Genomic DNA, 25,176 nt, shown 5'->3' on the forward strand with positions numbered 1-25,176 from the left:
GAACTTCCTTACCTTGACCATTTATATGTAAAGATCACAGAATATGCCATGGACTAATACAGATTTCTAGGGATCCATGAGTTTTAATTAAAAATATTTATTTCACAACTAATGATGAAACTGAACCCTATTTCTGCATGACTATGTTTTCCTGTTCCTGCTGGAATATTCTGATGGATGCTGATTTATGATGCAAAATTCCATGATAAAATCTGAGCCTATAAGGAAGAACAGTGTCAGAATCTCATTTGAAACATAAATATGCATTTAAACAAGTTTATGCAAACATTTGAGGGACTTCAAATTTGATCTGTATCCTGTGTCTCAATGTTGTTGTTTGTTTTTTGAGGTTTTTTAACAACTAAATTGACATAAATTAAACTTCTGATTATTTTTAAACAGGAAGAAGCTGTGTTAAATTCATTAATGTTATTGCAAATATTTTTATTATTTTTTAGTATTTTCTCTGCAAAGGTTTTACCCTTTGTAGAGAAAATAATACATACAGTTTATAAAAATACTGTGTAACTCCTTGCTGACTGAAATGTCCTTTTCTTGATGGACTGGCAAAAATTTCAGTTAGTACTCGGGGTGATTATTTTTTCTGTAGCTAAAATACAGCTTTTTGGGATAAAATTTATGTAGAAGAAACTGATGTTGAGAGGTCTCCAGCTTCTTCATAGGGAAGAAGTGACTTGAAAGCCTGCATTGAATGGAAACATGATTGGGTTTTGGACCTGATGGAAAAAGTGAGTCTGTAAAATGGCAAAGACTTGAAGGAGAATTAATGAGACAGAAGAATCTGGTGTGGTCCTAGTAGTTCAAGTTATCAAAAAATGTATTTACTTTTGAGTGTGGAGTTTAGTGTTGGTGGACTCATCAGCCCTTTATTAAATCTCATCAGGGGTCAAAACTGTGTTTTATCAAGGAGGCATATTTGCTTTTGATAGGTAGCATAAAGTTATGTGTATGCAATACTGAGAATCAAGTAAAATTAAACCACATTCTGCTGTTCTTCTTTAGAAACATTCCTGCGTAAATACTGCAGTAATACTGTCATGCAGAGTGTATCCTTTCTTGTTGTATCCTTTTTTTGTGCAATGTTTCCCGTAGCACTCAACTACATCTAAGTTTTCATATAGAGTAGGTGTGGGGAGGAGTTTGTGTCTTAGAGCTTGAACTAATCTTGTAATTTTAAAAGCAAAGGGCACTTTTTCAGGGGAAAAAAAAAAAAATCAATGAGTTGTCTGTGTTGAGTGAATAGACACAATGAAGGTTCCTAGTCTTAAAAGGTGGCCTCCACCTTCTTCCTCAAAGGTCATACAATTTGCTAATTTGTGGTCCAATTCCTTAGCTTGCATGAGCTAGAAGTGTTCCACTCCATGTGCGTGGAGCTGTGCTGAGCTCGCACTGAGGAATTCTTCTTGTTTTTCTTTAAATATTATTATAATAATATTATGTTGGTTAAAATACGTTGCACTTCTTAATAATATTAAAGGGTTGACCAGTATTTTAGATCATTTGATGATTACTGTTGTCCTGGTATACAAGATACAATCTGTAGTTGACTTAGTTTGTACATTCCTTACTTTTTCTTTTTTGAGCAGAGAAGAAAATCTAACAGTATCTCGCAATGAAGTATTTGGAATTGAACCATTAATCAACTATTAATCACTGCTACCTTTTTTGCTGGTGTTTTTTTTTTTTTTTAGATTGTTCTCTGCACTGAGGTAGTGTTGTTGCCAGTGACTTTTTCTTGTGGTTTTCATATTACATTATTGTTTAACTTACTGTAATATAAAATTAATACAGCCTGTATCTATTAGTCAGATTTTTTTCAGACATTCAGCACTTTTCTAAATACTAAACATCTTTCAATTTAGTTGTCGAAAGCATAACACTACTGTTTTCTGGTCATTCTTACTTTTAACATGCCTTTGTGATGTTCCAGGTCCCTTTTGTGTTCCATCTCTTTCAAGTATTATCAAGCTGGGGGAAGAAGCAATGTAATCATCAGGACTCTTGAACTGTGCGTAGTAGCATTTCTAAAGTATTTAAGGCAGAGTATAAATTTTCTTATCTTAAAGATTCCAGATATCTTTAAACTGTCACAAGATTTAACTGATAAATGTATGTTAGTTTTCTTGTGAAATCTCTAATAAATTATTTCCTTTCTCTTCATTTTGACTTTTGTTTTGTTGTGGGGTTTGGGAGTGAGAAGGAGGAGGAAGACTATTTTTTTGGAAAAGGTGAATTGTCCAATTGTAACTGTGCAGCATGTTCTAGATGATTCAGAGTATATATTCATATGCACCTCCTTGAGTGTGATGTTTAGCTGTTAGGGTAAAAAGGTAAGAAAATCTAAGGATAATCTCATTTTAGTGTGAATCTCTTTCCTCTCTTGGAGACTAAGCAGGAGGACTAGTGCACTGGCATGAATTTGTACTGTTTTTTCCTCAGTAATTAACTTTCATCCACATCTTGAAAAATATCACTAGTTAGACTAAAGTCATTAAAACAAGACCAGCAGTTAAAACACTGTAAAACCAGTGTAGGTGTGGTCCTTGCCCTGTTGAACTGTGTTAATAAAAATCAATGCGGTGGAGGTCACATACTAAGATTTATTACATACTAGGAAGACTAGCATAACTTTCTAAAACCACGTGGGAAACATTGCAATGACATTTACTTGGCAAGAGAGTCCAATGGATTTAAGGAGAAAATTATTCCATAAAATACTAATTCATAGTTGATGGTGTGGTAACAGGCTGGTGTAGAGACTTTTGTCTTCATTCCAGCTGCAAACAGCCTAAATCACTAGTATTGACTGCTGGACCAAAATAAGTGTATCTTTGCTGTTTTTTCAATATGAACTGGCTTAGCAGATTACTTTAAAATGCTTTTACTGAAATTCTTCTTAGCTTATGAGCTGTGTTCCCATGTGGACCCTGTAGTTGTTCGTTAGTTTATCTTACCTGTATTTGGAGTAGTAGGCCAGGAAAAATACACTAAGAAAGGAAGTTTTGAGAACTTCTGAAGGATTTATGATGCTTAGAAGAGAGAAAAAAGTGGCTTAAAAAACAAAGTCGGAAGGCAAAGCTTTCATTCCCTTAAATCAACTGGTTTTTTGTATACCCATTTCTACTGGTTGGTTTTTGTCGCCTTTTTTTTTTCGTTTGGTTTTTTTTGTTTGTTTTTTTTGGGGGTTTTTTTGGTGTTTGTTGTTTTTTTTCCCTCAGAAGGTTTGTTCCATTTGATCTGATATTTCAGGTCAAATGACCTCTATTTTTTTTAACAAGTCATTAGGGCCGGCTTCCAAGATCGCACATACGCAGTGAATGCAGGCTTATTTCACAATTTTTCTTCATCAGCTAATGACATATAGACACAGCAACATTTCTTATTTAATTAAACTTTTGAATATACTCATATGACTATAATTTTCAAGGTGAGGCTGACTCAGATAATCTATCAATCATGAATTTTACTATAGTGCTCTTGTATAAATTGATTCCTTGATATAGCAAAGATCTTGTGATAGCAGAAGATAAATTAGGTTTATTTTCTCTATATAAATATGAGTTGTGTGCCTTGTCAGAATTTTCTTTGAAAGCCAAATTCAGAAGGTCATTCTAATATGCTTTTAATTCTAAAGAGATGGATTTTTAAAAAGCATGCACACTTCTCACGAGTCCTTAGTGTGAGTTTGATATATATGGCTCATCTTCAGTTTGTCTTTTGAGTGCTTTTTCCTCAAAAACTTTGAATTTTAGGGATTTCACTATATGGTAGTGAAAAGAAATTTTGGTTTTGAGAAGGTAGAAATAATAATGTCATCTGCAAAGTGGAGTTAAATGCATTCAGAAATGAATGGTTTCTAGCTGAATTATCCTTATGACAACAGTAACTTAGAAAATTCACTAAGACATTTCACATGTTACATAGTTTGCATCTTTGTTATCCCTTCATATCTTTGGAAGTTGACTGCTAAGAGAGGACTTAATGTCAAACTGAGAATCACTTTTCCTTTATTATTTTCGAGGACACTTCCAACTGCTTCCAGTTTATTCCTTAAATGTATCTTCCTATTTGATACAAGACTGAAGAGAATACATTTGCCATTGTAAATACTTTTGTTTTAAGAAGCTTACGTTGCTACTGTTCCTATTGTAGGACAAACACTTGAGTCCTGCAACTTCTACCTGAGTCTTTTACTCCAGCCTAGCAAGCAGCTTCTGGCATGAGATCTTTTTATGTTATATACAGACAAATATTTACTCTAGTTGTGGTTTGGACTGTTCCCAGAGAAAAGAAACATTATTCTGATAATGACAAGCTCCATTTGTTACTTTGTATGGCAAAGCCACTGTGGCAACATTAAAGTAGAAAATTTTAGTTAATCCACTGTAGCCTTCAAAGATGTGGAACCCTTCCTTGTGCTTCCACGCTTTTAGTCTGTATCTGCATGGCGCCACTTCACAAAGCTTTGTGACTCAGTGTATTGCACATAAAAAGGTATATAATAGAGGAAATACGCAATATGTCCTAACACCCACGTTGAGTTACAAGCACAGAACCAAGCTATTAAAATACTGCATCAAAGGCCAGCTAAGTAAATTTTCAAAGCAATGAAGTAGGATAACAGCAAGGTGGTGCTATACTCCAAGACAAAGAAGTGAGATAAGTGTATATGCAGATACTTCCTTTCTCAAATCTCGAGAAAAATACATTCCAGCATGTAATTTTATCCCGTGTAATATAAAGCTCTTAGATAAACCAGTTTATTTAGCCATGTAACAATTCCTCACAGTGAGACAGCTGACCGGCAAGCCTGGCGCGGGGCGGCGAGCGGCGCGCAGGCGGGAGTGCTGGGGGCGGCCCTGCGGCGGCCGCCGCTCCGCCCCCGCGGAAGGGGCTGGGCTCCCCTCGCTGCTGCCCCGGCGGCGCTCGGCTGGCGGCACGGTGCGGCTGCAGTCCGCTGAAAATGACGGAGGCTAGCCCCAAAATGTACGTATTGAGTTCTGCTGCTTGCTTTCGGTGTGTTTGTGGCCTGTGCGTGCTGCAGAGGCTCGGCGGGTCGGTGGCCGGTGGAGCTGCTCCTGAGGAGAGTTGGGTAAGGGGCGGTGCTGTGTCTCTAAAGGAGGTGCCGAAGAGGAGTTGCTTTGTCTGTATGAAACATGCAGCTGCTGAGGGAAGTTCTGTGGGGAGTGGCTAGAAGTTCACACGGAAACTACTTTCCTGTAACAGCCTTTAACATCTGAAGCTTCAGCAGGCCTGCGTCAAACCTCCTGCAAATTTAAATATTGTTGGTAGTATTTTGGAGATAGCAGCTGAGTTTCATACCACAGACTTTAACCCAGCAGGAGACAAGCTGACCTGAGTTCTCAGGTTGTCCAAGACAGCAATAGTACTTTTCAGAAACAATTCTCTCCCATGTTCTTTGAATTGCAATCAGTTGTGCTCTCTTTTCTTCCATAAAGGAATACAGGCCTCTTTCTTTTTTCCAAGTTTCAAAAGCATTTTGAAGCTAGAGCCTTCAGAGTGTGTTGGGGATTTCAACATCTCTATTCCCTTATCATTGCTTGCCAGAGCAGCCATAAACCTATTTCAAAGAAATGAAAAACTACGTTGTCTTCTCTGCAAGCACTAGGCCTTGGAGCTGGTTGGGTCACAATATGTTATTCTTACTGCTTTGTGTAATTTACTGCTTTGTGTACTTACTGCTGTAAGTAAAAATTGCCAATCTGATAAATGCTTCTCTTATCAGAGAAGATCGAAATTTCTTAGCTCGTTTTCTGTTAATGTATGTTCTTCCTATCAGGGCAAAGAAGCATTCTTTCATGAAAATGGAAGCACACAGAACAACTGCTTATGGCTGAAATTTATCTGTGTACTCTACTAAAGATCTTCAAGTAAATAATGTCATTAAAAATATTTTGTTCACAAGCAGAAAAACAAGCTAAATTTACCAAATGATTCATTCTAAATAACTGCCTGTGAAGTGCGGTGACAGCTGCAGGCTCTGGAAGGCAGGTTCTACACTTTATAAACTGGCGTATTTTGTGCTTGAATTTGTGCCAAAGAGTGCAGCTCCACTGACTGAGAGATATGGATCGTCCTTTCCTTGAAATAAAAATGAGGGTCGTTTTGTAGAAATCATGTAAGATTTTATATAAACTTTTGTTTGGGTACCTGTATCATAGCAGGTTGGAGTTTTCAGCAGTGCATTCCCAAATGTGTATTAAATCAGGACAGGGTGCAGGTTTCTTTCATGTAGCAAACCTGAAGGCCCTTGTATTCATGTTTAAAACTTCACTGAAATGTTTGGTGTCCCCTATGACAGCACCCAGGAATCACCTTATTCCCTCTTTGCCCTGTATTGTTTCTGTGTTAAGATAGCTATTTACAAAGAATAGATACTTAAAGGAAAGTAACAAGATTCTGTGTTTTGTTATTTAAGGGAAGTAGTAGTTCAGCCTTTTGTTTGCAAAGGATCTCCTTCTAGGACTTCTTTGTATCTCAGACTCTCTAAATCAACTTCTAAACATGACGAGTGCAAAATGAGATACTACGTAGTGAAACATAAACCGTGATCACTGTTTAACTTCTTCTAAGTTGTATCTCTCTTTAGATGAGAAAAAGGAGAGGCAATTTTAATAGGCTTGTCATCTGTGTTCTTATATAAGTACATACAAATACGATATGAATTGGGAAGTATAGTTCTTAGCCTAGCTTATCCGAAGGCAATGCAGCTGGTTTTCCTCCTCTGGAAAGCTCCTTCAGTTCATTTGCAGAACTCTGTACCTGGGCACTGAGAAGGAGCTTCACAGCACTTCTAACCTCTGCATGCCATTGCGTTATCTTCTCTGGGAGAAGAATATCTCCACACAAATTGTACAGAGATTAAACATTTAGTGTTTCTGGTTTTGAGTCAATACGGTCACTTCTGTATCTGAGAGATCTTCCAAGATTAGGGCTGTTGTTTGAATGATGATGTCTTGTGTATCACAAACACCAGACTCACATATGTTTGATCTCCAAAATATCTGGGGTTTCATGGCAACTCATGATAAGAAACATGCTGCTTCTCCCAGGCCTTGTCTAAATATGCACAAGCCATAGTAACACAGATTGAAAAAAAAGATGCCTCTCAAGGATAAATGTGTATATAAGTACTCCTTTGCCTTTTGGGGTTGTTTTTGGCTTTATACTAATAAAAATATAACTTTTGGACACTAGAGGCAGCCTGTATTAGACAATGCATGAATTTTAATTTCAGAAAAACAAAGTTACCATTAGTATGGGGGGTTGATATAGCTTAGATAGAATCCAAATCTGAAACAAAATGACAGTCAAATAAAGTTAAATAAATCTGATGCCAGAGATGGGCATTTACTTTTAAATGTGTATTTTGTAATGTGTACTTTACCCTCTTGCAGGAACATAAATAGGCAGTAAGAAGAGCGCAACTGATCACAGAACACAGGATGGGTATCTATTTTCTTCTGTTAATTGTAGGGTTTTGCTGGGCACAGTACAACCCTAATACTCTCTCTGGGAGGACATCTATTGTACATCTCTTTGAATGGCGCTGGGCGGATATTGCTCTTGAGTGTGAACGCTCTTTAGCTCCTAATGGATTTGGAGGAGTTCAGGTATGTCTGTTCCTATCAGTAGGTAGTAAAATTGCTACATAGACGATAATTTGTTTTACAGAGAAAATGTTCAATTCACCAAAGGTCAGGTACCGAGAAAGAAAAATAGAAATTGGTAATGGAAGTAGTAAATGCTGACAAATATATTCTTCAGCCATCATCGTGTAAGCGTGAATTTATTTCATCGCTCCAAAGTACATGTTTTGTGCTCTGTGCTATTATATTTAGATGAATTAGAATTGCGTATCACTGGCTAAATCTTTTTTTTACTGCTGTGAAGAGTAACCTATGTTTATCTGCTTGATATTATTTAAATCAAGGGGAGCTCTTAAAAGCTAGATAAACATAAAATGATTGAAAAAAAGGGCTCCCAAAGAGAATACCAAAGTGCTGAAGGTTTTAAATAAATAAATATAAAAGGCTGCTAATTGTGTTCACGCAAACTGGCAAGTTTCTGTCTGTAAAGCCTAGTGTCAGAGTAAGCCACTAAGAGACCCTTCTTTGCAGGAACCTGGGCTGAGCAGGCAGAAAGGAACTGAACACAGGTTCTGGTGGAGGTGTGTCGATGTGAATCTGTTCCGTCTGAACAACAGACATGTGCTCCTGAGGAACTAGTAGTGTCAGATGGGTGGGGTAGTATGGCTGGAGAGCAGTCACCTAGTAAACTATTTCAGATTGCTTGTCAGATTGCTCAGGAAAAATTGGTGAGAGAATTCTGCCTGTCTCTTGTAGCTCAGGAGTTTGCAAGTTGGCCTGAGTGAGAACTTTCCCATAATTTTCAAATAATACATCAGGCACACAGGCCTGATTGATTTTAAACTGATTTCTGAGACTATGGTATAGGCTTGGATATCTTTTTAATCCATGCTCTGACAGAAAGAAAGTTTCTTTTCTCAGAAAGAAAGATTTTTTCAGATGCAGACATGCAATCAGGTGGTTATGCCCAGAGACTTGGAGGTAGCAGCAAAAGTTTGTTGCCTGAAAAGTATCCTGGAAAGAGTCTATAAAAGGAAGAGGTATAGCTTATCTGGAAACTGTGACAAGTCTCATGTCAAGAACGCTTTTATCCAAAACATTACAAAAATGGGAAGTCAGGTCAATTTTAAGGGCAGGATGTTAGGTCAGTTGTTCTGCAGTCAGTTCCTTCCTGATTCTGTGCTCTCTCTATTGACCTAGTCCTTCAGACCCTTCTTTTGATCTTTGAGGCCTGCATTCATGAAGATAATTAGGACACTGTGTCCATGGACATCATTCTTATAGTATGTTTCTACCTACTGAAGGTCCAGGCCTAAGTTTTTTATTTCCAACCCACTACAGTGGAAGAAGAGGATACTGAGGCTCTCCATGGGTTACGTATTGTGAGTGTCTTCCATTAAAGGGACCTGATCTTCTATTTTTATGTTCTTTCTCTAACAATACTGGGCAAACAAATAAACCATTATCAGTATCCTGTTACCAAGAGACACCAACTTATTCACAGATTTCACCTCCAAATGAAAATGTTATCATTACTGACTCCTGGCAACCATGGTGGGAAAGATACCAGCCTGTCAGCTACAAGCTATGCACACGATCTGGAAATGAAACTGAATTTAGAGACATGGTGACCAGGTGCAACAATGTTGGAGTAAGTGCTTTGAAAACCTTCTGATGTTAACAATGAAAGAATATAGACAACCGATAATTTAGAAGGGAAGACATGGTAACACTAGAGTGAAGATGCGGGGTTTTTTTCCTGCCTATCGGTTGAGATGCGCGTTGTATCACCATTGCCAAATGTTAATAAAAGAGAAATATTTTAAATAATTGCAAGCAAGCAGAAATAGGGGGATAGGGCAGGAGGTAAGAGAGAGAGAACGTTAATTATTGGTGCTGTGGGAAGTAGCTTTCTCAAATTGAAATGTGAATACTATTCTCTAGGTACATATTTATGTGGATGCAGTAATCAACCACATGTGCGGAGCTAATGCTGGTGCTGGCAAGCATGCTACTTGTGGAAGCTATTTCAATGCAAAGACTAAAGATTTTCCAGCTGTGCCATATTCTGGCTGGGACTTTAATGATGGCAAATGTAAATCTAGAAGTGGAGACATTGAGAATTATCATGATATATCTCAGGTAAACCTAGAACTATAAATATATTTTTCATGTACATCCGTTCCTGGGCTGTGGTTTTTTTGCTCCCCTTTACTGTCAGACATTTTTTAAAAACAAAACAAAACCCCTCATGGAAAACAATCCAAATTGATAATAGAGGTTAGCGTTGCTGTCAGGAACACCACTTCTTAACGGGATAGCTCTACTTGAGCCAATGGCTCAATTTCAGATTTAGACAAATGTGCTTAGGTACTTTATAAAGACAGTTTTAAAGCTCCTAAAACCTATTTAGGGATTATCTTGTGTGGTTTTTTTGTGTTTAAAAAGAAAAGTAAGAGTTATTTTTTGCCTTTTATTGTAATTTGGAAGTTTTCTTTGGTCTCAATTTTGGAAGAGAGAGATTAGGATTTCATAAAGAAAAACAGTAATGCTAAAATCTTGAGACTCAACCGTCTGTTTAGAGATTTCTCTTCCTAGGAGTCTGTCTGTTCCTCTCTATCAGATTACGAGGTCAGGACTTTACAACTACCACAGAATGAAAAATTATTTTATAAAGATGAATACCTATCTTCCTTGAAAAATGTCTTACGCCTTTCAAATGCATTTGATCTTTCCTGAATCTAAGTTGAGGGGAGAGGGGTTTTGGAGAAATGGCAGAAGAAGGGGAGACTTTAAAGGTCCCTGAATTCTTGAGCAGTTCTAAAGGAGCATCTTTATAGCCACTTCTTTAGTGCAGTTTGCAACACAGGCTGATGCACCTTGCTCTCTCTGGGCAGATGTGCATAGCCATGGAAACCCTTCATAAGAGTTATTAAGAAAAAACATTTTGGTATATTCAGTGTATGTTCAAAGTATTCTTTTGATGAAAATCGATGCCCATCGTTTTCTATTTACAGGAAACAAAGGCAAAAAGGGGACAGAAAACAAGAGTTTAATGTTTCGTAAGGCTATAATAACTCCAGGTTTTTAAAGGATTTGGAAATATGATTTCTAGAAATCTTTCCTCCATCAGAGAATAATTGAGTGCACTTGAAATAGTAATGAATCTGTTCCTTAGTACACCGGAGTAAAAATAAATTATCATATTTTTGCCCTATACGTGCATTAAGAAGTCGATTCTAGATTTAATGGTTTGACTCTCTGTTATAATGCTTCAGCACCTACAGCTGTGTAAGCTGGGTGTGTGCAGACTTCTTAACGCTCCTTCTGTGTAAATGACTGTCCAAGATAACTGTCCAAGGCAAAGATATGTGTGTTGAATAGTGGCTCGTGAAGGTTTTATTTTAGCATTTTAATGTAGATAACAAAATTGAAAATGTACGTAGAACACTGCATTTAGTTTATTAGGTGAAAAATGTTTCATTTCAGAATTTTTATATAGGTGCGAGACTGCCGCTTGGTTAGCCTTCTTGATCTGGCCTTGGAGAAGGACTATGTACGCTCAAAAGTTGCTGAGTACATGAACTACCTCATTGATATTGGCGTAGCAGGCTTCCGGATTGATGCTGCCAAGCACATGTGGCCTGGAGATGTGAAGGCGATTTTAGACAAGCTGAAGGATCTAAATACTAAATGGTTTTCTGCAGGAACTAAACCTTTCATTTACCAGGAGGTAATCTTTTTTTTTTTTTTTTAATTGTACTTGAAAAACATATTTCTTGCAGGCACAGTACAGACTCAGTCCCACACTGGAAGCGATGCTTTGCTTGAGCTGTGCCCGAGCAGCTTTCAGACTCAAGATCTATAGAAATCGTCATCGAGATCTAATAACCATAACTTACAAATATCTAATCTGCCCGCAAATGGTCATTGGCATGCAAAACACCCCAGCTGTTTGGACCTTCTGGAACTAGGTAACCTGGAAATTTCACTTGAGATGAAATTTATTGCATCGAAGTTAGTGTAAAAATTCTATGGGCTTAAAAAAGAGATTTCACTCCCTGAATTTCAAATTCTGGATAATAAATTGCAACGGAAGATATAAATGGTGGTTACGCTCTGAAACCTTGTTTTCCAATGGCATAACCAGTGTTACTTGACGTTCTGAATTTGTGTTTTACGTTTGAGTAACAAACCCTAACAAGACCTCAGAAGCAGGTAATTGTTGGTTTCAGTCAGCAGAAGCTAAAGTTGCTAGACACGTTTTATTAAATCAGTATGTTGCCTGCAAGGTCTAGGGCAAATAGCGAAACGTTCTTTAGCTACATAGTGAAATGAGGTTGCCCACGTGCTGGAAGCAGAGGCACTGGTGACTAGAGTAAATATAAAGTTGGTATGGCCCAAGCCTTAATTATGCGGTAGCGATTAATCAGGGTAAGGAGACTTAGGATGGAGATGGAAAACAAATTCACAGCTAGGCTGAGATAAAATGAAGAAAATAGCTTTAAATACGATTTTGCGAGTCAGCCAAATAATATACTTAGCTCAAGCAGTGCTTCTTCATAAAAACAATGCCTAGGGCAATGCCTTTTACTTGTTTGTTTTTTTAAGTAGAAAGGAATGCTCTCTCTTTCCTGTACCAGGTAATTGACTTGGGCGGAGAGCCGATCAAAGGCAGTGACTACTTTGGAAATGGCCGAGTGACAGAATTCAAATACGGGGCAAAACTGGGGACAGTGATCCGCAAGTGGAACGGAGAAAAGATGGCCTACTTAAAGTAAGGATGAACATCCCGTGACTTACTCGGGATATGCTGGATGTGCCAGCTGACAAGGTAGCTTCAAGTCTTTGTGTTTTTGGCTAGGAACTGGGGAGAAGGCTGGGGCTTTGTGCCTTCCGACAGAGCCCTGGTCTTTGTGGATAATCACGACAACCAGCGGGGCCACGGGGCCGGTGGAGCTTCCATTTTAACCTTCTGGGACCCCAGGTAAGGGCTTGCTCTTCTCTGGGTGATGCTTCTTCCTTTTGCTTGTTTGTCTATCGGTTCCCTGGCACGGTTTCTCTTTCCACGTCTCATTACTTTTTTTGTCTAACGAACAGGCTTTATAAAATGGCAGTTGGTTTCATGCTTGCTCATCCATATGGGTTCACACGTGTGATGTCAAGTTTTCGCTGGCCAAGATCTTTTGTAAATGGACGGGTAAGCTCGTAATGCACAAGATAAAATCGCGGTGAATAAGGACCAGAACAGTGCCAGAGAAACTGTCCAGCGCATTTAAATTTGTTAAGTGATTTCTCTGTCCCATGTTGAATCTAGCAGGTGGAAATTTGATGCTCCATCTAGCTTTTCTCTCCACATCGGCTCTCTGCCTTTTCAGCAAGAAGTTTTAAACTTCTCTTTTTAATTACAGGACGTCAATGACTGGATTGGACCACCAAGTAACTCGGATGGATCAACAAAGCCTGTTACAATCAATGCAGACACTACCTGTGGCAACGACTGGGTTTGTGAACATCGCTGGCGTCAAATAAAGTAGGACACTGGAGGAAAAATAAGTAAAAGCGGTTGCTTTTGCTTCATGTTCCTCATGGTTTTAGAGCTCTTGCAGCCACAGTGACAGCTGTTCCTTGCATTTTCAGGAACATGGTTATCTTCCGTAATGTGGTAGACGGTCAGCCTTTCTCCAACTGGTGGGACAACGGCAGCAACCAAGTAGCTTTTGGCCGTGGTAATAAAGGCTTCATCGTTTTCAATAATGACGACTGGTAAGTCAGTGGGAGAGACCGTGTCCCCAGGGAGAAGCATAGCACCCCTCATCAGCAATACTGATGGGAAGGGGAATGTCCTCTTCTCCTGACGAGAGCGATCACTACGGCCTGAGCTGGAGTCATCTGGTTGCATGCCAGGTCTAGAGAGCCAAAATGGGAGTGTAGGGAGCGAAGCAGGGATAGGATCAGAAAGCTCACACTTCACATTGCCCTTCAAAGTAAGGGAGTAGCATCAGGTTCAAAAATCCTATACGCAGTTTGAAATACCTGTTTTGAAAACAACGGATAAATAGCGTTCACTTATTTTCACATAGGAATATGAACGTCCATTTGCAAACTGGACTGCCTGCTGGTACCTACTGTGATGTTATTTCTGGACAAAAGGAGGGCAACAAATGTACTGGAAAACAGGTGTATGTTTCTGGTGATGGAATGGCTGATTTCCAGATTAGTAACAATGCTGAAGATCCATTTGTTGCAATTCACGTTAATGCCAAGTTATAACTCAGGAGAAATGTCCTTCTCCGTTTGGTCTGCGCATTACTGTTTCCCCCATATGTGATTCCCTGGTATTCGAGCATGAGTGATTCTCTGTAACTAGTGAATAATAAATGGCAATCAAATGGAAAAGTAATGCTTTTCCCCTTAGTGAATTGGATTGTAACTTTAACACGTCATAACTAGCGGCAATGCGGTGGTGGGCTTTAAGGCAACGCAGCACTCCATTTCCCACATCACAGAAACACGGGAGAAAATAAAACGAATAAGAAAACCCCAAACCAACACCTGGGTAAGTTAAAATGCAGTATTTCCAAGGCCGATACATACACACACATCTGTATCCCAGAGCAGCCACATTGTGGGCAGTCAGCTAGGAGCGGTGCCTACGCACGCAGACAGTTTATCCGTTTCTTGAACAAACCAAACCTGGGGTCTGGGTCAGCAGAGGAAGCTGGGCCGTGCCAATCAATTATTCCAGCCCATGACATCAGTCAAGCCAGCAGGTTGCCTGGTTCACAGTCAGTCACAGATCAAAAACACAGGTCTTCCATCGTTAGCCCCAGTGGCTTGCTGCAAACGAACGTTCACTGTGGCTGTTCCGAAGGTGTCTGAGAAGCGAGCTGTATGTCCAAGCATCGCTTAGACCTCGTGACAGTGGCTGAAGCACGGCATATTCTTGTCTCCGTGGTGCACGAGGCTCGCTTATTCTGTAGTATCTCAGAGAATTACACAGATGCAGCACAGATTTGGCGGCTCTCCCAATTTCGTTGTCAGTCGTGAGAAAATGCCGAGGTAAATGTGAGAGTGCAGCCCTTGCTTTAAGTCAGAATGTCTGCTTGGCCAAAAGTACTTGTTGCGACGCAGTCCGGATGGGCAAATGGAAGAGGAATGCCCAGATTTATTATTTTTGAGGTCAGTGTACTTTTAAGGGCTGTTTCCCTTTTGTGGCAGGAGAGAGAGTGCACGGGTGTTGGGGGCGGATATTGGCTCTCAGCGTGCCCAAGGGCTCGGAGTGTCTGGCAAGGCCATCATGGTGTGGGAGGAAGGGGCCGGGTAGTGTCCCTGGCCCAGAGGCTGGACCTACCGTCTGTCTCCCTTGCTCACTGTGGCCAGCACCGCCTTGCTGAGGAGAAGGGTCCTGCTGGCAAAATGCAGCCCCTGGATCTGCTCACTGGAGCGGTGTCAAAGATTGGGAGACCCGTGTGGCAGGACGTTGATAGCCATTGCAAACCTGTCGTTTGCCCCCAGGGTCAGGTCAGAGAGCCCTCCTGCCCCTTTGAAACAGACTGTCTCCACTTGTTTGTGCAAACGGGTGGCAAAGGGATGGATTCACATCCATGTTGTGCTCAAACATCCCTGAAGTCAATTTTCAGGAAAGCTGGTTTAAAAGCATAACATCTCATGTAGTGTGTGATAGTGGCAGTATCCTGGCAGCTGAAAACTTACAATCAAGATGATGAATATATCTCTGCTGTGGAAACTGGCGTGATTTTTTAGGTCCTACAGCTTTGACAGCTTAATCTTTTCTTGTACTGGCTCTTTCTCTGCTTCTCTGAAACCACTGTTTGCCACCCTTCCTGGGATTTGCAGTGGACTTGCTATGGCAGATACCACTGAAAGTTGAGAACTGGGAACTGTTTCTTTCCTGAGAGGAGGACAATCTCAACTTTGTAGCATGTTATGATACTCACCTGTCTGGTGAGTAGCAATAAATGTAGACATGTTCTTTTTTTTAAAGATGATAATTCAAGTCTAATATCTCTAACTGAGCATCTTAAAAAGTGTCATCTCCCTTAGTCTTTTATGTTGTTTTTAATAACCTGTCTGGGAATGGTTGAATGCTGCATTTAATACACAAGCACACTTAACCACCTTTTCATATCCTTCAAGCCATTGTTATGACAAAGCACAACAATATTGATTATTCATTTGATCAAGCTAAATAGCAGCGAGGCGGACAACTGCATTGAGATTGCTCTGACTGTGTTAGAGTCCAATACTCTCTGACCAGCTTCTTTTAGATATTCTACATGTGGAGGGTATAATGTTTAATAACAAATTTACTTATTTGAAGATAATTGATGATAGATACTTTTTCTAGCAGAGTGGTACAAAATATATCGAAATCACAATACAAATGTAAGTTACACTTAGCAAATTACAACAATTGCAATATACAGTTCAATCACAATATGGACATGATCTCCGTTACTGATGTCTATAATACACTTACCATCAGGATGCTGGGCGACCCCAGTCACTGGAAAGGAATATGTGGGTTGAAACCAGCTAAAGCCCATTGCTATCTTTGAAAATCTTTTCATAGAATCATTAAGGTTGGAAAAGACCTCTAAGATCATCGAGTCCTACCGTCAACATAACACCACCATGCCCGCTAAACCATGTCCCTAAGCGCCTCATCTACACGTCTTTTAAATACTTCCAGGGATGGTGACTCAACCACTTCCCTGGGCAGCCTGTTCCAAGGCCTGACCACTCTTTCAGTAAAGAAATTTTTCCTAATGTCCAATCTAAACCTCCCTTGGCGCAACTTGAGGCCATTTCCTCTCGTCCTGTCACTTGTTACTTGGGAGAAGAGACCAACACCCACCTCACTACAACCTCCTTTCAGGTAGTTGTAGAGTGCGATGAGGTCTCCCCTCAGCCTCCTCTTCTCCAGGCTAAACAACCCCAGTTCCCTCAACCGCTCCTCATCAGACTTGTGCTCCAGGCCCTTCACCAGCTTCGTTGCCCTTCTCTGGACACGCTCCAGCACCTCCATGTCCTTCTCGTAGTGAGGGGCCCAAAACTGAACACAGTATTCGAGGTGCGGCCTCACCAGTGCTGAGTACAGGGGCACAATCACCTCCCTACTCCTTTTTAGTTGTTTATTTACTCCTTGTTAGTTGTTTATTTTTTATAATCTCTGTTGTGCTGAGCCATGTGTCCTCCCCATGCTGGTCTGGCTAAACCAGGGAGACATTCACACTCTTTTAGTTAACTCAGTTACACTGCCAGCTGATGCACTCAACTGACATAGCTGTTTATCTCAAATAAAGGTCACCCTCCAGCCCTCTTGGTGTTGAGATAAAGTCAGCATTCTTTGCAATACCTGTGGACAGTTACAGCCTGCATTATTCCCTGAGCTTCATGGGCAAGTCACTCTTGCCTCTCTCCTCTGAGCCTTCTTGCTTTGGAGGGGTTTATTGGTCAGTCACATGCTGGTAGGTCTTGTGTACGCATTGACACTGCAGCAGTGTATTGGGAAAACGCTGCCCTTGCAGCATAGTATCAATTGTGCTTTCAATTGTTAGAGCTGTGCTATGACCACATAGGGACATATAAGAGCAGGCCTGCTTTTTTAGTTTTGCAGTGTAAAATTTTGCAAATAAGATGGTCTCATTTCAATGTCTAGAACCCGCATCCTCCAGTTCATCACAACCAGGTTTCCAATGATACTGGGGGAATCAAGTGGATTAAAACACAGGATTTCAAAACAAAGCCAAACACCTCCAATGTCTCGTCTGCCCAAAGCTTCAACTCCCCTAAAACTCCCCTGAAAATCACAGACAATTTGTTAGGCACCTGATGTTTTTACCATACCAAAAGTGATGCTATGTTTGAAACTGCATTAAATACTTTCTACTTGGTGTTATACTTCAGGAAGACTCATAAATGGTCCATGCTGGATGGCCACCTTCTTTCCTGCCCTCATGCATTTCCTCAGCATGCTAAAATACTGCAGCCTGTTCAGCTTGAGCTGCTGAATAGCCTGTCACGTCAGGGCTCCCAGTCCCCTTGCCAGTGGGTTGGCCATCCATTGCGTCGGGCTGTCAAGGGTGGGTCCTTACTCTCCTTGGCTGATAGCAGTGTATTTCAGTGGAAAACGCATGTCATTGGAAACTGAATGTTATGCAGTGACATGCCATCACATCAATGGAACTGCACAGGGAATGGTGGTGTAAAAATTAACCTCGGGCACATTTGGTTGCTCTCAGTAATATTGAGGAATGGCGGGGGCTGTGCTCACTGAATTGGTAATCACAAGGTGCAATCATCTCACTGGTTCTTTGCTGTTAGCGAGTAGGCAAGGTCATTCGCAGTAATTTTCTATTTCATTGTTGTAGTGGAAAAAGAGACCTTTGATAAGGTCTGTGATATGAAAATGAACAGGTGGACAAATGGGACCTGCTTCTACATTTTGTCCTTGAAGACAAATTCTGGGAAAGAGAAGGATGCATGTGACATATTCAATGGCATGGCTAGTTTCAGAAGGAACATAGTAGAGGCAGTTCAGGTACAAAGTGCACTGAGGTTTTTTTTCTCTTGGAGTGGGTGTGCCATTTTGTGGCCTTTTTCTTTTTCTCACAGATATTCATCAAATGTCAGCGATTTTCTGGTCTTCGTATTCTCTGAGAGTATTGTTTTATCATTGGCATGACTCCACGCTTTCAAATTCAGTTTTGTGTCGGGCAGCTAAAATTCATCTGTAGTATCACTTTACTGATCATCTGATTTTGGGTCTCCTTCCTTGACTCAGATGAATCATTGGCCATTTAAAGTAAGATGAAACCTTATGCAGAGTCTCTGTTGGAGAGGAAAACACTTGCAGCTCTGATCACTTTCAGTCAGGTAGATCAACAGTTGCTCTGCATGACCGTATGAGGAAAACCAGGAACAGTTCCTAGCAGGGACTGGACAATGAGGCTAGAAAAACTTCAGGCATGAAAAGGGGTCAGTTTCCAGTTACCAGTGTGATTCACCTGGTGAAGACCCATGACGTGTGGTGTGGTACATCTGTTACTGACTGAGAGTGGCTGATCAGGTACCTTGGTTTGAGCTCAGACCAATCCTGAGAGCTAGACGCCTCTGAATGCTGGCAAACACATTGATTCTCCTAGAGCTGTTAGATTTCCAGTTGTCTTTTAATCACCTCCTTTTCCTTTTGCCTTCCAGAGCCCCCTTTGCGGGTTATGTGTTGTTTTGGAATACTTTATCAAAAATATCTTTGTTTACATGATAGGAAAGAGTACAATTCTGAACTTAGGTGCACTGTTCACAGACCGCTTGGTTTATGATAATGTATAATCATTGTGAAAAGGTATTTTATCTTCAGTTGTTGGGCAATCCAGGAAAAAACAAATCAGAAGAATGATATCGAGCTAGCTAGCCAAATAATAACTGATAGCATTGATCTGAGTGAATTTTGACAGCTGCAATAGGAACTTTGTCATCTTGCAGGAGTATAAATTGCCAGTGGAGAGACCACAGCCTTATACTGAAGGCATCATGCAAGTCCTCCTCCTGCTCGCAGCTGTAGGGTTTTGCTGCGGGCAGTACAACCCCAACACTCAGGCTGGGAGGACATCTATTGTACATCTCTTTGAATGGCGCTGGGCCGATATTGCTCTTGAGTGTGAACGTTATTTAGCTCCTAATGGATTTGGAGGAGTTCAGGTAAGTTGTTTCCTGTGAGTAGGTAGGAAAATGGTATTGTAGCATTCAATTAATAAATCAAAATACTTGAATCGGAGACAGCCAGGTCCAAGTAACTCTGGTGTTGGAAAGAGGGGGATGGAAGTAGTAACTGCTGTCAGATGCAACCCTAGATCCTGCACGGCCAATGAACGATACTGTATCTCTAGCAGATCAGTTACAAAGGGGCACGCTTTCCTCTGAAACGTTAAGTTTTCCTCTTTACCTTGTTCTGAGGGAAGTGCATAAGCATTGAGTTTTGGCTTTTCTAAGGATGTCACTGTTCCAGGTAAAAATAATTCCTGTGGCTTCAGCCCTCCCATGTGCGTGTCCTTGAAAGCAGGCCCGTGCTGGACCTGGGCAGCCCACAGGAACAAAAGAAAATGTCTTTCTTGCCAGTCTACAAGATGGACATCTCACAGACCTGAGCATATGCTGTGGGAGAGAGAGACCGGGTTGGGCGCTGCCTGAGGGCAGAGGTGCCGAGCGCAGATTTTGCCCTTAAAACATTGAAATAAAACCAATTGTTTTCTTATCAAAGTACATAATTTCACCTGCAGGTTTCACCTCCAAATGAAAATATTGTCATTACTAACCCGAACAGACCCTGGTGGGAAAGATACCAGCCCATCAGCTACAAGCTCTGCACTCGATCAGGAAACGAAAATGAATTCAGAGACATGGTGACCAGGTGCAACAACGCTGGAGTAAGTGCCTTGAAAATCTGTATCTGATACGGCAAGAAGTGCTGTTTCAGCTGAGGGAAGTTACTACTGCTGTCCTCAAAGGAGGCATAAACTGAGAATAAATTGAAGGGGAAAAAAAGATCAAATTAACTGGGATGTGGTAAAGCTCTGGCTATCACTTCACCATCATTACAAAAGATACTGAAATGCACTTACTGCTTTTCCAGGTTCATATTTATGTGGATGCTGTTGTCAACCACATGTGTGGGGCTGCGGGTGGCTCAGGCACCCATTCTACCTGTGGAAGCTATTTTAATGCTGGGAACAGAGATTTTCCAGCCGTGCCATACTCTGGCTGGGATTTCAATGATGGCAAATGTCGAACTGGAAGTGGAGAAATTGAAAATTATGGTGATATGTATCAGGTAACTTTCTCTGGCAAAAGTTTGAAATCTTTTTCCTTTTTTTTTTAACCTGTTGTGTAAACATTACAGTAAGGCCAAACAAAGGGAGTAGTTTCTCACAAAACTTGTGCTTAGTAACCTGACAAGTGAATGAAGTAGTGACCATAAGTACAGGAAAGGCACTCTAAGTACTGAGAAATCAAGAACCCTCCCCACGTGTCTCATGTGGGCATGTGCAGGAGTTTGCTCCTGAACTGAGCCCAGTGTACACAGCTCAGCCGGTGAGCTCTTTCTTATAGCTTTAAACTCAGCTGATCTTGATAAGGACCCCCCTTGGAAAATTGACAGCAGTGCAAGGTGGTACCCTGGTTGAGCGACTTATTCTTTTTTTGTAGATGGAATGTGTGGCATTGAGAGTGAGACATTGAGAATTATCATGATATATCTCAGGTAAACCTAGAACTATAAATATATTTTTCATGTACATCCGTTCCTGGGCTGTGGTTTTTTTGCTCCCCTTTACTGTCAGACATTTTTTAAAAACAAAACAAAACCCCTCATGGAAAACAATCCAAATTGATAATAGAGGTTAGCGTTGCTGTCAGGAACACCACTTCTTAACGGGATAGCTCTACTTGAGCCAATGGCTCAATTTCAGATTTAGACAAATGTGCTTAGGTACTTTATAAAGACAGTTTTAAAGCTCCTAAAACCTATTTAGGGATTATCTTGTGTGGTTTTTTTGTGTTTAAAAAGAAAAGTAAGAGTTATTTTTTGCCTTTTATTGTAATTTGGAAGTTTTCTTTGGTCTCAATTTTGGAAGAGAGAGATTAGGATTTCATAAAGAAAAACAGTAATGCTAAAATCTTGAGACTCAACCGTCTGTTTAGAGATTTCTCTTCCTAGGAGTCTGTCTGTTCCTCTCTATCAGATTACGAGGTCAGGACTTTACAACTACCACAGAATGAAAAATTATTTTATAAAGATGAATACCTATCTTCCTTGAAAAATGTCTTACGCCTTTCAAATGCATTTGATCTTTCCTGAATCTAAGTTGAGGGGAGAGGGGTTTTGGAGAAATGGCAGAAGAAGGGGAGACTTTAAAGGTCCCTGAATTCTTGAGCAGTTCTAAAGGAGCATCTTTATAGCCACTTCTTTAGTGCAGTTTGCAACACAGGCTGATGCACCTTGCTCTCTCTGGGCAGATGTGCATAGCCATGGAAACCCTTCATAAGAGTTATTAAGAAAAAACATTTTGGTATATTCAGTGTATGTTCAAAGTATTCTTTTGATGAAAATCGATGCCCATCGTTTTCTATTTACAGGAAACAAAGGCAAAAAGGGGACAGAAAACAAGAGTTTAATGTTTCGTAAGGCTATAATAACTCCAGGTTTTTAAAAGATTTGGAAATATGATTTCTAGAAATCTTTCCTCCATCAGAGAATAATTGAGTGCACTTGAAATAGTAATGAATCTGTTCCTTAGTACACCGGAGTAAAAATAAATTATCATATTTTTGCCCTATACGTGCATTAAGAAGTCGATTCTAGATTTAATGGTTTGACTCTCTGTTATAATGCTTCAGCACCTACAGCTGTGTAAGCTGGGTGTGTGCAGACTTCTTAACGCTCCTTCTGTGTAAATGACTGTCCAAGATAACTGTCCAAGGCAAAGATATGTGTGTTGAATAGTGGCTCGTGAAGGTTTTATTTTAGCATTGTAATGTAGATAACAAAATTGAAAATGTACGTAGAACACTGCATTTAGTTTATTAGGTGAAAAATGTTTCATTTCAGAATTTTTATATAGGTGCGAGACTGCCGCTTGGTTAGCCTTCTTGATCTGGCCTTGGAGAAGGACTATGTACGCTCAAAAGTTGCTGAGTACATGAACTACCTCATTGATATTGGCGTAGCAGGCTTCCGGATTGATGCTGCCAAGCACATGTGGCCTGGAGATGTGAAGGCGATTTTAGACAAGCTGAAGGATCTAAATACTAAATGGTTTTCTGCAGGAACTAAACCTTTCATTTACCAGGAGGTAATCTTTTTTTTTTTTTTTAATTGTACTTGAAAAACATATTTCTTGCAGGCACAGTACAGACTCAGTCCCACACTGGAAGCGATGCTTTGCTTGAGCTGTGCCCGAGCAGCTTTCAGACTCAAGATCTATAGAAATCGTCATCGAGATCTAATAACCATAACTTACAAATATCTAATCTGCCCGCAAATGGTCATTGGCATGCAAAACACCCCAGCTGTTTGGACCTTCTGGAACTAGGTAACCTGGAAATTTCACTTGAGATGAAATTTATTGCATCGAAGTTAGTGTAAAAATTCTATGGGCTTAAAAAAGAGATTTCACTCCCTGAATTTCAAATTCTGGATAATAAATTGCAACGGAAGATATAAATGGTGGTTACGCTCTGAAACCTTGTTTTCCAATGGCATAACCAGTGTTACTTGACGTTCTGAATTTGTGTTTTACGTTTGAGTAACAAACCCTAACAAGACCTCAGAAGCAGGTAATTGTTGGTTTCAGTCAGCAGAAGCTAAAGTTGCTAGACACGTTTTATTAAATCAGTATGTTGCCTGCAAGGTCTAGGGCAAATAGCGAAACGTTCTTTAGCTACATAGTGAAATGAGGTTGCCCACGTGCTGGAAGCAGAGGCACTGGTGACTAGAGTAAATATAAAGTTGGTATGGCCCAAGCCTTAATTATGCGGTAGCGATTAATCAGGGTAAGGAGACTTAGGATGGAGATGGAAAACAAATTCACAGCTAGGCTGAGATAAAATGAAGAAAATAGCTTTAAATACGATTTTGCGAGTCAGCCAAATAATATACTTAGCTCAAGCAGTGCTTCTTCATAAAAACAATGCCTAGGGCAATGCCTTTTACTTGTTTGTTTTTTTAAGTAGAAAGGAATGCTCTCTCTTTCCTGTACCAGGTAATTGACTTGGGCGGAGAGCCGATCAAAGGCAGTGACTACTTTGGAAATGGCCGAGTGACAGAATTCAAATACGGGGCAAAACTGGGGACAGTGATCCGCAAGTGGAACGGAGAAAAGATGGCCTACTTAAAGTAAGGATGAACATCCCGTGACTTACTCGGGATATGCTGGATGTGCCAGCTGACAAGGTAGCTTCAAGTCTTTGTGTTTTTGGCTAGGAACTGGGGAGAAGGCTGGGGCTTTGTGCCTTCCGACAGAGCCCTGGTCTTTGTGGATAATCACGACAACCAGCGGGGCCACGGGGCCGGTGGAGCTTCCATTTTAACCTTCTGGGACCCCAGGTAAGGGCTTGCTCTTCTCTGGGTGATGCTTCTTCCTTTTGCTTGTTTGTCTATCGGTTCCCTGGCACGGTTTCTCTTTCCACGTCTCATTACTTTTTTTGTCTAACGAACAGGCTTTATAAAATGGCAGTTGGTTTCATGCTTGCTCATCCATATGGGTTCACACGTGTGATGTCAAGTTTTCGCTGGCCAAGATCTTTTGTAAATGGACGGGTAAGCTCGTAATGCACAAGATAAAATCGCGGTGAATAAGGACCAGAACAGTGCCAGAGAAACTGTCCAGCGCATTTAAATTTGTTAAGTGATTTCTCTGTCCCATGTTGAATCTAGCAGGTGGAAATTTGATGCTCCATCTAGCTTTTCTCTCCACATCGGCTCTCTGCCTTTTCAGCAAGAAGTTTTAAACTTCTCTTTTTAATTACAGGACGTCAATGACTGGATTGGACCACCAAGTAACTCGGATGGATCAACAAAGCCTGTTACAATCAATGCAGACACTACCTGTGGCAACGACTGGGTTTGTGAACATCGCTGGCGTCAAATAAAGTAGGACACTGGAGGAAAAATAAGTAAAAGCGGTTGCTTTTGCTTCATGTTCCTCATGGTTTTAGAGCTCTTGCAGCCACAGTGACAGCTGTTCCTTGCATTTTCAGGAACATGGTTATCTTCCGTAATGTGGTAGACGGTCAGCCTTTCTCCAACTGGTGGGACAACGGCAGCAACCAAGTAGCTTTTGGCCGTGGTAATAAAGGCTTCATCGTTTTCAATAATGACGACTGGTAAGTCAGTGGGAGAGACCGTGTCCCCAGGGAGAAGCATAGCACCCCTCATCAGCAATACTGATGGGAAGGGGAATGTCCTCTTCTCCTGACGAGAGCGATCACTACGGCCTGAGCTGGAGTCATCTGGTTGCATGCCAGGTCTAGAGAGCCAAAATGGGAGCGTAGGGAGCGAAGCAGGGATAGGATCAGAAAGCTCACACTTCACATTGCCCTTCAAAGTAAGGGAGTAGCATCAGGTTCAAAAATCCTATACGCAGTTTGAAATACCTGTTTTGAAAACAACGGATAAATAGCGTTCACTTATTTTCACATAGGAATATGAACGTCCATTTGCAAACTGGACTGCCTGCTGGTACCTACTGTGATGTTATTTCTGGACAAAAGGAGGGCAACAAATGTACTGGAAAACAGGTGTATGTTTCTGGTGATGGAATGGCTGATTTCCAGATTAGTAACAATGCTGAAGATCCATTTGTTGCAATTCACGTTAATGCCAAGTTATAACTCAGGAGAAATGTCCTTCTCCGTTTGGTCTGCGCATTACTGTTTCCCCCATATGTGATTCCCTGGTATTCGAGCATGAGTGATTCTCTGTAACTAGTGAATAATAAATGGCAATCAAATGGAAAAGTAA

The 25,176-nt window shown here is 40.6% G+C and overlaps 3 protein-coding genes across 8 annotated transcripts in view; all 3 read left to right on the forward strand.

The window, feature by feature from the left end:
• Positions 1-7,586, forward strand: part of RNPC3 (RNA binding region (RNP1, RRM) containing 3) — a 21,858-nt gene extending 14,272 nt beyond the window's left edge. The window contains exon 15 of one of the 3 annotated variants that reach the window (XM_075156454.1): positions 7,519-7,586. The gene's annotated coding sequence lies outside the window, so the exon portion shown is untranslated. Of the gene's footprint in view, positions 1-1,023; positions 2,182-7,518 lie in introns of those variants that run through there. The other 2 variants (XM_075156452.1, XM_075156451.1) reach the window with 2 other exon arrangements.
• LOC142085009 (pancreatic alpha-amylase-like) lies at positions 1,945-25,176 on the forward strand. 4 transcript variants are annotated; one of them, XR_012674521.1, is made up of 20 exons: positions 4,899-5,007; positions 7,440-7,655; positions 9,136-9,282; positions 9,576-9,773; positions 11,134-11,364; positions 12,275-12,408; positions 12,496-12,618; positions 12,732-12,831; positions 13,043-13,164; positions 13,272-13,397; positions 19,143-19,358; positions 19,937-20,083; positions 20,290-20,487; positions 20,862-20,916; positions 22,277-22,507; positions 23,417-23,550; positions 23,638-23,760; positions 24,185-24,306; positions 24,414-24,539; positions 24,857-25,176. XR_012674521.1 is itself a non-coding variant. In XM_075156456.1 (11 exons), the coding sequence occupies exons 2-11, from the start codon at positions 7,488-7,490 to the stop codon at positions 13,902-13,904; spliced, it is 1,539 nt and encodes a 512-aa protein (XP_075012557.1). In that variant the 5' UTR covers positions 1,945-2,029; positions 7,440-7,487; the 3' UTR covers positions 13,905-14,034. The 4 variants fall into 4 exon arrangements, 3 of the variants coding, with proteins under 3 accessions (XP_075012557.1, XP_075012556.1, XP_075012558.1); XM_075156456.1 differs by lacking the exons at positions 4,899-5,007; positions 19,143-19,358; positions 19,937-20,083; ... (6 more) ...; positions 24,414-24,539; positions 24,857-25,176 and adding exons at positions 1,945-2,029; positions 13,715-14,034; XM_075156455.1 differs by lacking the exons at positions 19,143-19,358; positions 19,937-20,083; positions 20,290-20,487; ... (5 more) ...; positions 24,414-24,539; positions 24,857-25,176 and adding an exon at positions 13,715-14,034 and having other exon boundaries at positions 4,904-5,007.
• Positions 19,191-25,176, forward strand: LOC142085011 (pancreatic alpha-amylase). The gene is made up of 10 exons (XM_075156458.1): positions 19,191-19,358; positions 19,937-20,083; positions 20,290-20,487; positions 22,277-22,507; positions 23,417-23,550; positions 23,638-23,760; positions 23,874-23,973; positions 24,185-24,306; positions 24,414-24,539; positions 24,857-25,176. Exons 1-10 carry the CDS (start codon positions 19,191-19,193, stop codon positions 25,044-25,046), a joined length of 1,539 nt encoding a protein of 512 aa, XP_075012559.1. The 3' UTR covers positions 25,047-25,176.

The sequence above is a fragment of the Calonectris borealis genome, chromosome 8, assembly GCF_964195595.1.
Source record: "Calonectris borealis chromosome 8, bCalBor7.hap1.2, whole genome shotgun sequence".
NCBI lineage: Eukaryota > Metazoa > Chordata > Aves > Procellariiformes > Procellariidae > Calonectris > Calonectris borealis.

Excerpts from the sequence above, each read along its gene's own strand:
- LOC142085011 (XM_075156458.1), top strand. The coding sequence starts at position 19,191 with ATGCAAGTCCTCCTCCTGCTCGCAGCTGTAGGGTTTTGCTGCGGGCAG. Across the intron at positions 23,551-23,637 it reads GAAAAGATGGCCTACTTAAA|GAACTGGGGAGAAGGCTGGG; the intron begins GTAAGGATGAAC and ends GTTTTTGGCTAG. Across the intron at positions 24,307-24,413 it reads CATCGCTGGCGTCAAATAAA|GAACATGGTTATCTTCCGTA; the intron begins GTAGGACACTGG and ends TTGCATTTTCAG.
- LOC142085009 (XM_075156456.1), top strand. The coding sequence starts at position 7,488 with ATGGGTATCTATTTTCTTCTGTTAATTGTAGGGTTTTGCTGGGCACAG. Across the intron at positions 9,283-9,575 it reads CCAGGTGCAACAATGTTGGA|GTACATATTTATGTGGATGC; the intron begins GTAAGTGCTTTG and ends ACTATTCTCTAG. Across the intron at positions 13,398-13,714 it reads GTTTTCAATAATGACGACTG|GAATATGAACGTCCATTTGC; the intron begins GTAAGTCAGTGG and ends ATTTTCACATAG.